At 43.0% G+C, this 13,030-nt stretch overlaps 1 protein-coding gene across 12 annotated transcripts in view; it reads left to right on the top strand.

Moving 5' to 3' along the window:
• Positions 1-13,030, top strand: part of rapgef2b (Rap guanine nucleotide exchange factor 2b) — a 93,924-nt gene that overhangs the window by 16,034 nt on the left and 64,860 nt on the right. For all 12 annotated transcript variants that reach the window (XM_069531265.1, XM_069531263.1, XM_069531272.1 and 9 more), the window contains exons 2-3: positions 9,496-9,566; positions 11,598-11,654. In XM_069531265.1, coding sequence (XP_069387366.1) covers positions 9,496-9,566; positions 11,598-11,654 — 128 coding nt within the window. The remainder of the gene's footprint in view (positions 1-9,495; positions 9,567-11,597; positions 11,655-13,030) is intronic.

The raw sequence follows: 13,030 nt of genomic DNA, 5'->3' as shown, positions 1-13,030 counted from the left end.
TTTGTCATGCCGGGACATTTGAACTCACGTCCAACCCAACATCTGTGTCAGATGGTTACAGCCCTGATCAAAGCAGATGGGCCGGGGAGGTCAGTGAACCCTTAACTTTTATTTTGACATTTTTACAAGACAAATTGTTGGCTTTCTATGAAACGAGCACATGTTTTGTCTTTTAGTGGACGTACTACTACCAGCACGCACCTAATTTGCATGCCTCAAGAGATGCAGGGCATTTTCGTTCTTGAGGGTTTTTCGCTGGCAGGCAGCTCAAGTAGGTGCTGTTAAGCTCATTCACATGCCTCCGTGATTCCTGTTCCAGCCAGTCGCCATGTCCACCAGCTGCCTCGACCACGGTGGGAAACAAACAGCAGCTCCCGGGTGCTTTTAAATTGTGTCTTCAACTGCAAAGTTGTCCAACTCCTTCAGACACTTCAGCCACCGACCATCATTCACAGCTGTAATTTATTCATTAAGTTCCATCAAGTGAAAGTGGAGGGTGGCGTGATGCGTTGAACGGCGTCCCGTGGACAAAGAGGATGTCTATTTTCTTCCTAAGCATGTCTGAACAGGTGGCAAGTAGAAGTGTAATTGTCTGTCTGCTGCTTAATTCAGCATCGGAGTGGGACGGGAGGAAGGAACGGGCCATGTGCTCTGCTAGCTTAACCCGTTGAGTTAACACCAAGCGCTTAATGTTAAGAGTACTGTTAATTAGCTTTGTGTAGTATGTGCCAGCTTCATTCAGGTGGCACATGGTTTGCATGCAGAAGCACTTCTCTAGAAATGTTTATTTTTTGAGTTCTCTGGGAGGATTTGTTCCCCCGAACAGTTTTTTCTTCTCCTGAGGCAACGAGTGCAGTGTTTTAGTAATGAACTCGACTGTGAGTGACTCCCTTTGTTGTAGTCACATGCTGCGTCTTTCGACCTCGACATTTGGCCAAAACAGCCACGGATAGCAGCGTAGCGTCGCTCGTCACCGTGTGACCTTGTTGTTGCCACCAAAGCCTCCACCTGCTCTCTCACACAGGCTAATGGATAAAAATACCCAGCAGATCTCACACTCTCTGTCAATAGAGATTCAAGGACAGCTGCTGGCCACCCTGTTAACACGGGGGAATGTACAAACAAAGGCAAGGGAATACACACATGCACCCACACTTATTAACACAGAGATGGACCGTGCATGCAGCAGCACACACTGGAGCGTCGTACCGCTGCCCCCGAGGTGTGTGATGAACGTGCACATTTTGGGATGAACTGCCATCGCTGCTGTTTTGGCTGCTTCAGGGGGGCGGTCCTCCTCAGTCCCACTTGGCACACTGACACAGACATGCTGCGGCATTTGTGCTGAACGGACGATATAATGCAATATATTGCCATTAGCAGATACTGCATCGTAGGCAACATGACCTTTCCAACCTCCAACACTGGCTGTCTGACTCCCAGTGGTCTGTTTACCTCGTTACGCCCGCTTCAGGCTGTTTATCTCCTCGCACAGCAGCTCCGTCTCCCTCATTACGCTCCAACACTGGCTTTAAATAGTTATTCAGCCTCTGACGGCGACATATGCTTTTTATTAGGCAGCCAGTCGTCGATGAGTGTGACATTTCATGTCATGCAATGCCGTGTTAATGTCAAGAGTGAAGAATTTCAAAAATGCATAGAGGCCAACTTTGTGCTTTTTTTCACTGGCATTTTACAATTTAACTAATGATCCCAGTAAGACTATGTTTTGATGTGCTGTCGTCTACATTCGGGCCACAACTAGTTATATTATATATTACAGATTTTATTATTGTGTAGAAAATGTCATAATAGTACAAACACTCTTTTTAAAATGCCCGGTTTACTTATAAAATCTCATAGGTAAAAGAAAAACAGTAAGTATCTTTTAAAATTAAAACAATTAGTTGTTTCATTAGTTGGTCAACACATTTCATTGCATTTTCTTAGCTGAATTAATTTTTGTTTCATAAAATGTTATTTAGATCAAATCAAAAATAGCATTTACTTGCAGCCCGGGTGTATTTTAAGACTGGTAGCATCCCAGCAGAACCTCACATGCAAAACTCGACCCAGATGTCCCCTCCACTTGGTATTCTATATAGCACCTTCCATAGGTTAGTGAGCAGTAGGGGGGTTAGAGGCAGGACTGAGACAGGCCTCGTGTGTGTCTCTGAGTGTGTGTGTGTGTGTGTGTGTGTTGGTGGTGTGGACACCGAGACATTATCTAGCCAGTGTCATCTGAGGAATGCAAGCCTCTCCCCGGCCTGACACACAAGATGGCCCCTCCGCTGTCACGGTAACAGGATCCAGGAATACCAGCCCATCTCTGAATGAGGGGTCGTTGGCACAGAAAGGCAAACCTGGAAAAAGGTCACAACTTCAAAAGCATGCTGTGTATGGTGACGTGGTGTGTGGGCTGCACCAAACTGTTGAATGAATGAAGGAAATGGTGAATAAATACGTTTCCGCATGACAGGAGACTATTTTTTTTAAATAGAAAGACATCTTTGGTGTTATTATTATGAGTTAAATATCCATTATATTCACATTTATGTCAAACTAACAAGAGGCTTTGCGTCCCCAGTTGTATATTTCCAACCTTGAATCAGCCACACTGAAGTTCAGAGGGTGAAGGTACGGAGTGACAAGCTCACCCCGCGGTGACAAGCGAGCAATTGTTGTAAAACTAGGTCGTCCTCACCCCCAGGTCGCGGGGGGATTAATTTGTGCTTTTTGCAGCTATTTTCTGAAACAGAACGACAACAAATCCTCCCAGCGCAAAGTGCCGTGATTAGAACGGCCATTGCTTCTTTGACTGCCAGGGATCAAGGTCGTAAGCATCTTAGACCTGGGTGGCGTAATGAGCCCACTGGTAGAAAGATGCAGCCTCTTGCAAACGAGAAACTGCGACAGCACAACTTTCCAGTTTGAATGTGATTTTTTTTTTTTGTTGTTGAATTAGCGAGTCAAGTTTTGTTCTGAAGTTTTGTGCACTTTGTCAGCTCTTTCCTGTCTCGTCGTCTTGTCTGTATCTCGTTACAAAGGAAAGTTCTCAAACTCTGAAGGATCCAAGATGTAGCTGATGACAGAGTGTGTGTCTGTGTCATGTTCTGTAGCTCAAAGTGCTGTTGGGGTGTAAAGGGTGTCTCTGTGGTGTTCTCAGTTTGGGAATCCAACTAGTTGAGTTGTAAAATCTGAGCCAGTGAGGAGGGTTATCCATTCAAACAGCCTCTAATGTAAAGGTAACTTAAGATGGTTGTGGGTTAGTGTTGGGCTCAGGTCACAGCCCAAAGGTTATATCTCTGTCTCACCCACTTGAGAACCCCAGAATTCTCCAACCTTGCTCAACATTTGAATTCTGTCCAGGCCTGCTCCTCTGACTAACACAGCGGACAGAAGGAATGAGAGGAATTTGCTAGATTTCACAATTTGCCAGCGAGATGTTGCTCCGTGAAAACCCATGTGGACAAGTTCTTTACAAGTTCACCGGCGGTGCTGACAGAAGCACATATGCCTCGCAGTGGGCGGACGCCGTGGTTTCTCTCTCTCACTCTGCCTTTCTCTGGCCCTCTCTCTCTCATTTGACTTGAAAAGAATAGCTTCAGCTACAGTTGGTAGAAAAACTCTCTGGTGGTTAAACATAAGAGAGATTTTGATATTGAGCATATTAAGTTATTGAATGCATTGTTCTGTAAAACCCTGGTTTTGATTACCGCCTCATGACAACAAATAAATAATTAACTGTTGAATCTTTTAATCCGGGAAAACGATTCTGTAACGAAACCGAAATTGCGTTCCAGACGCCCACAGGTTTCAGTTCTGAGGTCCGAACCGAACCGTGGATTTGGAGAATCGTCACAGATCTGATACTTTACCTCGTTTCGTATAATTGTAAATTTAAAATCTTTTACTCTGATACTCTCAATACAAGACAAAAAAAAAGATGTCCCCTTGCACTCTAAACCAAGTGTGGTTTGCATATTTCATTTTCTGACATTTCCTAAGCTGTTAACCCCCCAAAACATTTTAAATAACGATTAGCTGCAACCATACAACAATTATTCTGTATTTGCATAAGCAGGACTAACAAAAAGTCACGACTGTATTGACACAAACAAGCAAACTGGCTAGAACCAAAACCAAAACTAAATCAAATGTGTGAGAAAGAAATCAAAGAGCATCATTGTGAAATAGGAACAATAAAGCCTTCAATTAGAATGAAGAAGACTTTGTTCCTGTTGCTGAGGAGGAAAAAAGTACAACTTCCTCTTACGGAGAAAGAGTCACACTCGTTGTAACTTACATAAACATGCAGCTCTACAGGGTTAAACCTCAAGTATTTACTCCAGCACCACAAATGACACCATGAAATGCATTATGAAACTGTGAGGGCCACAGAGAGCACCAGAATATTCCTGCTCTTTCACCACTAAAACACAACGTGCCTCATAAACTCAAAACATTGTGATATTCTCAAGGGACGACGAGACGGAGAGATAACTGATAAATGAGTTTTCAGGTGTTTTGCAGCTCAGCGTCACATTAGATTATTTCCTCAGCAGTTTAGAATGGAAGATGGTTTGCATGTTTAGAGGCAGACGTCTGGAGATGTTAACATTTACATATAAAGATACGATCATCAGTTTCCTCAGTGAAACATCATGTGTCTGGTCTTATGGCACTTTATCCAATATAAAACATTATCACCTCCGATTTGCTGCTTCTGTCTCTCGTGTCTTTGATTCACTTCTCCAAAGTCGTGGCGCTGTAGCTCGTTCCTGTCCTATTTGACATTTTCAATGATTTGTGTCTTATTTTAGGCGTTAGACAGTGATGTCAATGCCACTTTATCTTCAGCCCAAGCCTCAGTAGCAAATCTGCTGTGTGAGCATCCATCAGACACCGAGGAGGCTGTGAGGGTCGTCAGAAATGTCCCTCACCTCCCGACCCTACCTTTTGTGTACGTCCCCCACAGTGTCCCATTGTTATAGAAAGGTTGCCGTCCCCTTGTGTTTGATGTGCGTCTGACAGCGGCTGATAGACGCATGCGGAGGTCCGCTATCTGAACTCAGCCGCCGCTGAATGAATAAATGGATTGACCATTTGTGCCACAGTGAAAAGAGAAGCTTCCTATCAGACGAGCAGACGCTGTCGTTTCAAGAGATAAGAAAAGCTAAGGTGCTTTCAAGCATGAGCTCAGGACGACCCGGGGCTGTAACATTAATTAAAACAAGCAAATTGACAAAATGTTTCATTATTCTGAGAAATTAATCAACAAAAATACTTCACATTCTCTAATCCCGGAGGCTTTGATAATTTTCACCACATTCATTTGATAGTAAATTGAATATCTTTGTGTTTTGGACTATTTCTCTGACAAAACAACTAAGTTCAACCCAACTGCTTCAGCTTAGATCATTTTTTTTCTGCTATTCTGACATTTTCTTGGAAATTAATTGATTATTCAAGAAAATAATGAAAAGACACATTTGCAGTCATATGTTAAGATAAAGCAAAATGTTATTCTGATTTGCAAACCATGTCAGAATTTTTTCAGAGGAAATGTCATCATTTCTTTGTTGATTTGTTGCTTGAGTAATTTTACACAGTTTGACCAACAGATTAAGCGAACTCAAGAAATTACTGAATGCCATATTAATCACCTTTTTACTTTTTTTACATTATAGGTTAAACAATTAATATTTAAGAAAAAAACATGCACAGTTTGTATAGTATATTAATTAAAAACATATTCCGATTCCCTGTTTCACCATTAATGTTAAAAACCTGCAGGTTTTATTCATTTTCAGTCTCTAAACTGGTCTTTTCAAGTTGGTTCATGCAAACTTGTATTTGTGTTGTCTCCTCTGTCTTCATGAACACAATGTGGGAACAACTACACAACTTCCTTGACCTCTGTTTGCCCACTCAACGGTTTGCCACTCAGCAGGCTGGCAACAGGCCCGACGCTGCACCCTCTCCCTCTGTGGCCCTGACAGAAGGGGTAGAAAATGGAGGAAGTCGTGGTCGGCCTGTGTGTGTCTATTGTTTAATTTCTATTCTGGACAGGAAATGCCTCCACTCGTCTGGCAGCATTGTTACTATCTGTGTCACAAACGAAGGTGTGAAGTGATGTCATTACTGTTGCACCAAGGAAATTACCGGGAAGTTGACAGTAAAAAAAAAAAAGAGCTGTGATTTAACTGGTATGCGAGGAACGCCACCAGAAGTTTCGCACAACCAGCTTTGAAATGGGGATTTTTCTCGGTGTGTTGTTCCTCCAGCGTTGGGGTCACCTGTGTTCCTGGAAGGATTCGTTTTGAAAAGGAAGGGCCAGGGATTAGAAGGCGTTACTGGTGTGAGCTCAGAAGCTTGAGCTGCTTCCCAAAAGTCCAAAAGCCAGCAGTTTTTTTTCTTTGTCTTGTATCCAGCTACACACAATGAGCAGAATTGTAGATGCAGCCTTCATCAGCGTGCCCCAGTTTCAGCTACACCCACCACTGTTGGTCTGATCTCTCACTCCTCCTGAGTTTGTCCCTTTTTCTTCCCAAAGATGGGAATAAACACCAAGATGAGAGCGAACACGAAACACCTAAGTGCTGTTGAAAGCAGAGATAAAAGGCCCGCAGCTTTTGATCTCAGCACCGAGAGGAAAAGAAGCGTAAGAATCATCTGTTAGAAAAAATCCAAGTAGGGTGTTTTTATATTTTTAACGTAAAATCGTTTGAAACGAAGCGAAATGAAAAATGCAGAGGCTGCCTCGGATTTAATGCTCTCATCTCTATGTCTTAAAACTTTTAATGCGTCCTCTCTCCGTGCACTTTGTGGTGATTGTGTTTGGTGCCATCTAAAAGAAGACCAGTAAGAAAAAAAAAAAAGAGGGAGAAAATTAGACCGGAAAATGCAGGGCCCACTGAGTGGAAACGATGGGGTCCTTTACATTCTTTCCATAGAGTCAATCTGAAATATTTGAGACTGAAGCCACAATTGATGGTTTTGCATATTTCTCCCTGTGAGGCTGCATTTGAATGGCGCTGTTTTATTCACCCTGATGTCACTGTGGCATGGGGGGGGGGGTTAAACCTGCAACACTGCCACCTAGTGTTGCCTTTGTGTCTGGGTTATTTAACACTCACTGCTACAAAGGTTAAAGTCAAAGTTCTTCCTTTTGCACAGTCAACAGCTTTATGTCTGTGTCTGACAAAGGTTCCCACAGTGACATTTGTTCTGTTCTCTCTTGTTTGAATTCTGTGACTAGATCCCAGATCACATTCATTAAAAAGTTAATATCTGGGTCTGGATGAAAAGCTTTGGATTATGAAAACGGTTTGTTGCCTCATGTTTGTGCTGAGCAGCAATGAGGGAAGAAAGAAAGAGGAAAGAACGAGGTGATGAAAGGTTCAGGCCAATGACCTTTGTGAGCACGGTTACATAAGACGCTGCAGTTACATGGTTGGTTTGTGTGTTTGACCACCGGGCCACCTCAGAGAAGGTGTCAGCACGTACAGCAGATAAAGAACACAACACAGGATCCAAGTTCCACTGTGCATCATTTGTGCACATTCATATTGTAGAGACGTAGCGGAGTTTGACTTTTCAGTAGTATGTGGAAACTCTTTGTGTGTGTCTGTTTCTTCTTCCTGAAGGTAGATGCATTCATGTGTTGAATTTCCATTTCCTACTGACGACGCTGAAGTCGGTCACAGAGGTGTAATGTTTCTCGTTAGAGGTCAAAGGTCAGGTTTGTAACATCAGAGCAACGTTCTTTCCAACACTACGTGATTAAAAAAAAAAACATCTTGTAGAAATCACCTGTTTTTATTCCTGAGGTGAATTTTCTGCAACATTGGAATTAGACTTTTGTTGATATTGATAAAAGCTCTCAATGTGTTTAAAATGATTCTCAATGTTAAAAAGTTAAAGTAAGTACTCGTTTTCAATCCTCCATGAATTACTCGAGTATTTAAATTTGCAGCTGAAGTCTCTCTGAGTCAAGGCTGCAGTTTCTTGGTTGTCCAGTAGGCTGCAGTAGATGTTAGAACATCGCCTCAGTTAAATGCTTCTGTTCCCAGTGTTTCTCTGACCAAAGACGCTCTGAGCATGAGGATGTGGTTAGTGAGGATCGTGCTGTGTGATGTAACAGGGCCGGGCAGCCCCCAGGACAATACAGTTTCCTTTCTAAGTCTATTTATTAAAGGCCCAACCCAAATAAAACAATAGTAATGATGTGGGTTTAGACAGACTTCAAGGGGCCGGCTCTTCATAACATAGTTTGATATTAATTCAAAGTCTGTTTGGACTTCACATGTTTCTGCTTACAGGGAGTGATGGTTAATTTTTTCCCACCTTTTGTTTTGGGTTTTTTATTTCATGGCACGTAAGAGAACCTTTGGTTTTGACATGTGTTTTCTTTGTGTGATGGATTATTCACCGGCTCCAAGGCCATGAGTCATATCAGAGATGTTTTGCACTTGTTCAACCATAAATATGATTGTTCTCTGCGCGTTTCCGATTCCTCAAACCGGTTTAAACGTGTTACAGACGGACCAGTAAGACTGAGACTGTATCTGCACGTTTTGTCAAATCAAACCAGCACAAACTAAGTTTCATTCAGAGGTTTTGGTCAACAAATCACAAACTTTTCAGTAAACGAACAATTGTTGCTCTCAGAAACATAACCCAAAGACAAGGTGGCCATTCTGTGTAGACAGAGTGCACCACAGAGAGTCTGTTGTGCCTCCACTCCGCTGTCGCCACGTCTACCTCCAGTTGCCGCCGACAAAGAGATCCCAGTAGCTGCAACCAGAACTGCAACACACACACTCGCACCCACACTCAGTGGCCCAGTGTGTACCAACAGACAGTGGCGGAGCTGTGCGGGCTGCCAGCTCTCGGAGAGGGCCACTTTGTTTCACCTCTGACTTGGACTCTGGCCAAACAATCTGAGAGTGGCTCACTGAGTCACTTGATGAAGTCATTGAATGGGGAGTTTATAGTTGTGCGACATAGTTCCTTTAGTTTTTTCTCTCTGCAATGTGCTTTTTATTCTAATGTTTAGTCGAAACAAATCATCGCTGTCGCTTCTAAATTTAAAATGTTTTCTGTGGTGTGAGAGTCTGTCCCCTGCTGAATGAAGGAGCAATTATTCAAAGTGTTGATTTGTAAATTTAACTAGGATTATTTCTGGGATCTGTATCAAACAAAAATATTCTCTTTAGATGTGTAGAATATGAGTTGTAGGCCTGCGGCACCTCTGCGAAACCTCAATGCTGCAATTTCTAATTATATATTGTGACACTTCACAAAATGTGGTTTTGTAAGAGCAGGGTTTATTAAACAAATCATGCCACAGTTCACCAGGTTCTGGTTTCAGATTTGTACCATGCATATCAGATGCATTCACCCATTGATTTGAGTTTAACAATGAATGATCACATCCACTCTAAGATAATCCCCACTGTGTCTGATCACACGTTTGCTTTTCCTCCTCAGGACCTGGAGATCGTCTACTCATACCTCCACGGAATGGAGGCCTTGTCCAACTTGCGAGAGCACCAGCTGAGGTGAGTGTCTCCACACATTCCCGGCACTTAATTAACTTAATGCTCGATATCCCCAATCACACAAATTCAAAATTAAAACACGGTGACAACTCCTCAGTTGCAGTCACCTGCATTTGTCCGCAGCCACAAAAATGATGTTCGAGTATTTGCAAGTTTTAGTATATTTAAGCTGATTCAGGGAGAAAGGGACCAAGTAGTTCAAAATATAAATGACAAGAAAACACAAGTTTATTTTTGTGTAACCTGTGTAACCATTCAGACGTTAACATCCTGTCCTGCCCCTCATATTATTTTACCTTCATCTCTCCTGTTACCACGTTAGCTTTCCAGTCGTTTCTGTCTGGCGTGAACTATCCAAACAGTGCATGTCAGAAGTCTGTTCCCAGCATGCCTTGTGTGCATACATGTGGATTATACTGGCGAGGGGAACAATGTAGCAGTACATGACCCGCAAGCTGGAACATTCCTCTGCGTGACCCCTCGGAGGCCTCCCACCCTGCAGTAACCCCCCACCTCCTCCTCCTCCTCGTCCCTGTTTGGATCCTGAGGAATGTCCCCGTGGTCCCACAGACCAACCCACCTCCACTGCTGCCAACTTTATCGGAGTGGTTTTGGTTTTTCCTATCTTTGGGAAAAAAAGGAAAAAGAAACTCCCAGCCAGCCAGACATCACACTAACCATGGGATTATGTTATAGTTCATTCTTCTGGAGGAATGTGTTGTTGCTCTTCTGTGGTTCTCTTTCACAGCAGCTTGCTTTTTAGCGGCAGGATTGTTTTTCTGTACTCGTGCAGTGGGGCTACAACACGACTCCCGCCCCCAGCTACTTTTGAAGCCTTTTTGTTGTTTTGATCAGCTTCTGTTTATTGTAGTAGCCTGCCTGTAATGTTGAGGCTTTCTTGTCTCCTCTGGGAAAGACTGATATGGGGGATTGTTTCAGTCTTTATGTGGAGGAAAAGGGGTTTGATTCCAAATATCAGAGAGTCCCCGTCTCTGGAAAAAACTGAAGACACTGTGTCTAATATATATAGTTTAAAATAATGGCCCTCTCAAAGTTAGACATTTCAAACTAAGAAAAACAAAACAACATTTCACTAACAGGAGCTGTGGGAGCACAAAGTGAGTCTGAGCGTGAACGATGACGGGAAACTAATGTACAGTGTCTGCGTAATAAGTCGTCTAATCCCTTTACATTGGCACGAGCAGCCTCGTGTCTCTCAGGTTAATTGTTGAAATCCCAACACATAACTTACAATCTCTGCTGCCCTTAAACACGGCACTAAACTATCAGCTGCCACCGCGGAGCTGCCGGACTTTAATTGGTCTGGATGCCTTCCAGGTGACGCGAGCGCAACTAGCAAGCGTGTCGCTAATTAAATCGAGATGTTTAGCTCTTGTTCATCTCATTATTCAAATCAATCAATGTCTAATGGTCAATTGATTATTTGTTATTTGATTGTTAAATGCATATACAAAGATAGACCACGTAAAAAAGAGGCTTGGTGATATAACGGTGTCGTATTTTCTATTTATTGAATCTAAATCTTAAACTTAAAAACAGGTTTATTTTGAATAAAGGCACACAATTGTAGAAGAGATAGAAAAAACCACCTCCCACTCAGCAGTCGACTCACTACATAATAGAATGAGTCACAATAAGCTCACTACCGTGCTCTTGTTCTTTATGTGTTGTTACCATTGTTCTCTCCATCCGTAGTACAACCTACTTCTTTCTACTTAACCTTTTACATCTGCTCTCAACTTCCATTGTTGTTTATCAGCAACAAGCTTCGTATGCGTCACTGACGGTGGCTGAAATTTAGAAAATCATCAGTTGTATATTTTTGTAGTAAAATATTTTAAACTCACTGGAGCGAGACATGTCTTCATCAGAGCTACATTCGGATTCTGTTCCTTTCTTTGTTTGGTCTGTTTTGTTATAATGTTAATGAACCTTTTATTTAATTAAGGTTTTCGATTTCCTCCTGTTGTTTTCTGACCATCACTTTCCCTCTCCTCTCTGTCCCTGCAGGATAATGTGTGAGACGGTTCGTTATGAGCGACACGAGGCCAACGAGGTGCTATACTAGTAAGTACCACAACGTCTGGTCGTGGGTGCGTAAATGGTTATTAATTATATCTGGTGAAAGCGTCTCTACCGGCGCACGAGAGCAAAGAAAAACTGGTCTCGTCTCAGAGTCCGTGTCCTAACGAAGGTGAGTGTTTCAGTGCTGCCAAACCACTGAGGACCAAGAAGTGATTTCCAGTCTAATTCCAGCTTCCTTTAACGTTTTCCGTCCTTTTGTGTCGCGGATGGTTAATATAATCGGAAAGCTGTATTGACAGTTCCCAAAGAGCTTCCGAGTGTGTTTGGATCCACGCTGAAATGCTGCCACAGCCGCATTAAGCAGGAAAACACACACAGTGTTTGACTGGTGTCACATGTTGACGTCTTCCAAACACCCACGGAGAGAATTAAGACAGTTAATTAACTCTATCAGCGTCTCAAGGAGCCGGAGAGGGCGCCACGTCCCCTCCCTGCTTCCTGATCCCCAGCGTGTGTGTGTCCTCTGTGTGTTGTGTGATGGGATGATGTGGAAGAGTCAACACCTCATTAGAAGCCCACTTCGCGGTGTGGGAGCTGATTAAACAATAGGAATGCAGATTAAGCAGTGGTCGCATAATAGACTCCAGTTCCTGCAAGATTCCCTCAGGCCCATCTCACACACACACACACACAGCATCAGGCCTTTACATTGACGCTCACCTCCTCTATAATCATTATACACGTCAGAAATACTTCTAACGTCAGTAGAACCAATTACGAGTTGTGTGGTCATTACGCTGTCGCAATATTTATCTTGTCAGACAACTTTGATCACGAAGAGCAAGTGGATGGGCGTCTCAGAGCAGCACTGCAGGACTGACAGGCCTCGTCTCTGCAGCTGAGACTTAATCACTATGTTAGACTTGGAACGTCGTGACTTAAGAAAAGGCCCCTGCCCCCATGTTGGCTACGAGTGGATGTCGGCTAAAACTCAGTATGTGTGTTCATAGACAGCAGAAATTCACTGAACTGACATTTCAGCAGCTGACGCTCAGCGGAGTCTCCAGGTTGTTTGTCTCACGCTGCCAGATCTCAGCTGCGAAGAACATTTTTGTGTTTTCTGACAGAAAAAGTTCAATTTCCTCCTCGGTGCAGAAATGTTTGATAAAAACAAAAAGACGTGTCGACAGTCTTTCGGTGTTTCGATTTGATTTCAATGGCTTGGTGCTGAAGCAGTCACAGAGAAGAGCACCACAGCCTGTAGTTTGCTTAATTTGACCCTGGGCAACAGAAACGCAGAAGGTTATTTTCCTTTTGGTTTATTTGTTCATTTAATTTGCACTAGTCTGCACACTTTGGCACAAGCTCGCTTGCATGTATTAACCTATAAAAGTCAGTGGTGGCTCTCCCTGATAAGA

The sequence above is a fragment of the Paralichthys olivaceus genome, chromosome 9 (genome assembly GCF_024713975.1).
Source record: "Paralichthys olivaceus isolate ysfri-2021 chromosome 9, ASM2471397v2, whole genome shotgun sequence".
Taxonomy (NCBI): domain Eukaryota; kingdom Metazoa; phylum Chordata; class Actinopteri; order Pleuronectiformes; family Paralichthyidae; genus Paralichthys; species Paralichthys olivaceus.
This window is presented reverse-complemented; position numbering and strand designations above follow the sequence as displayed.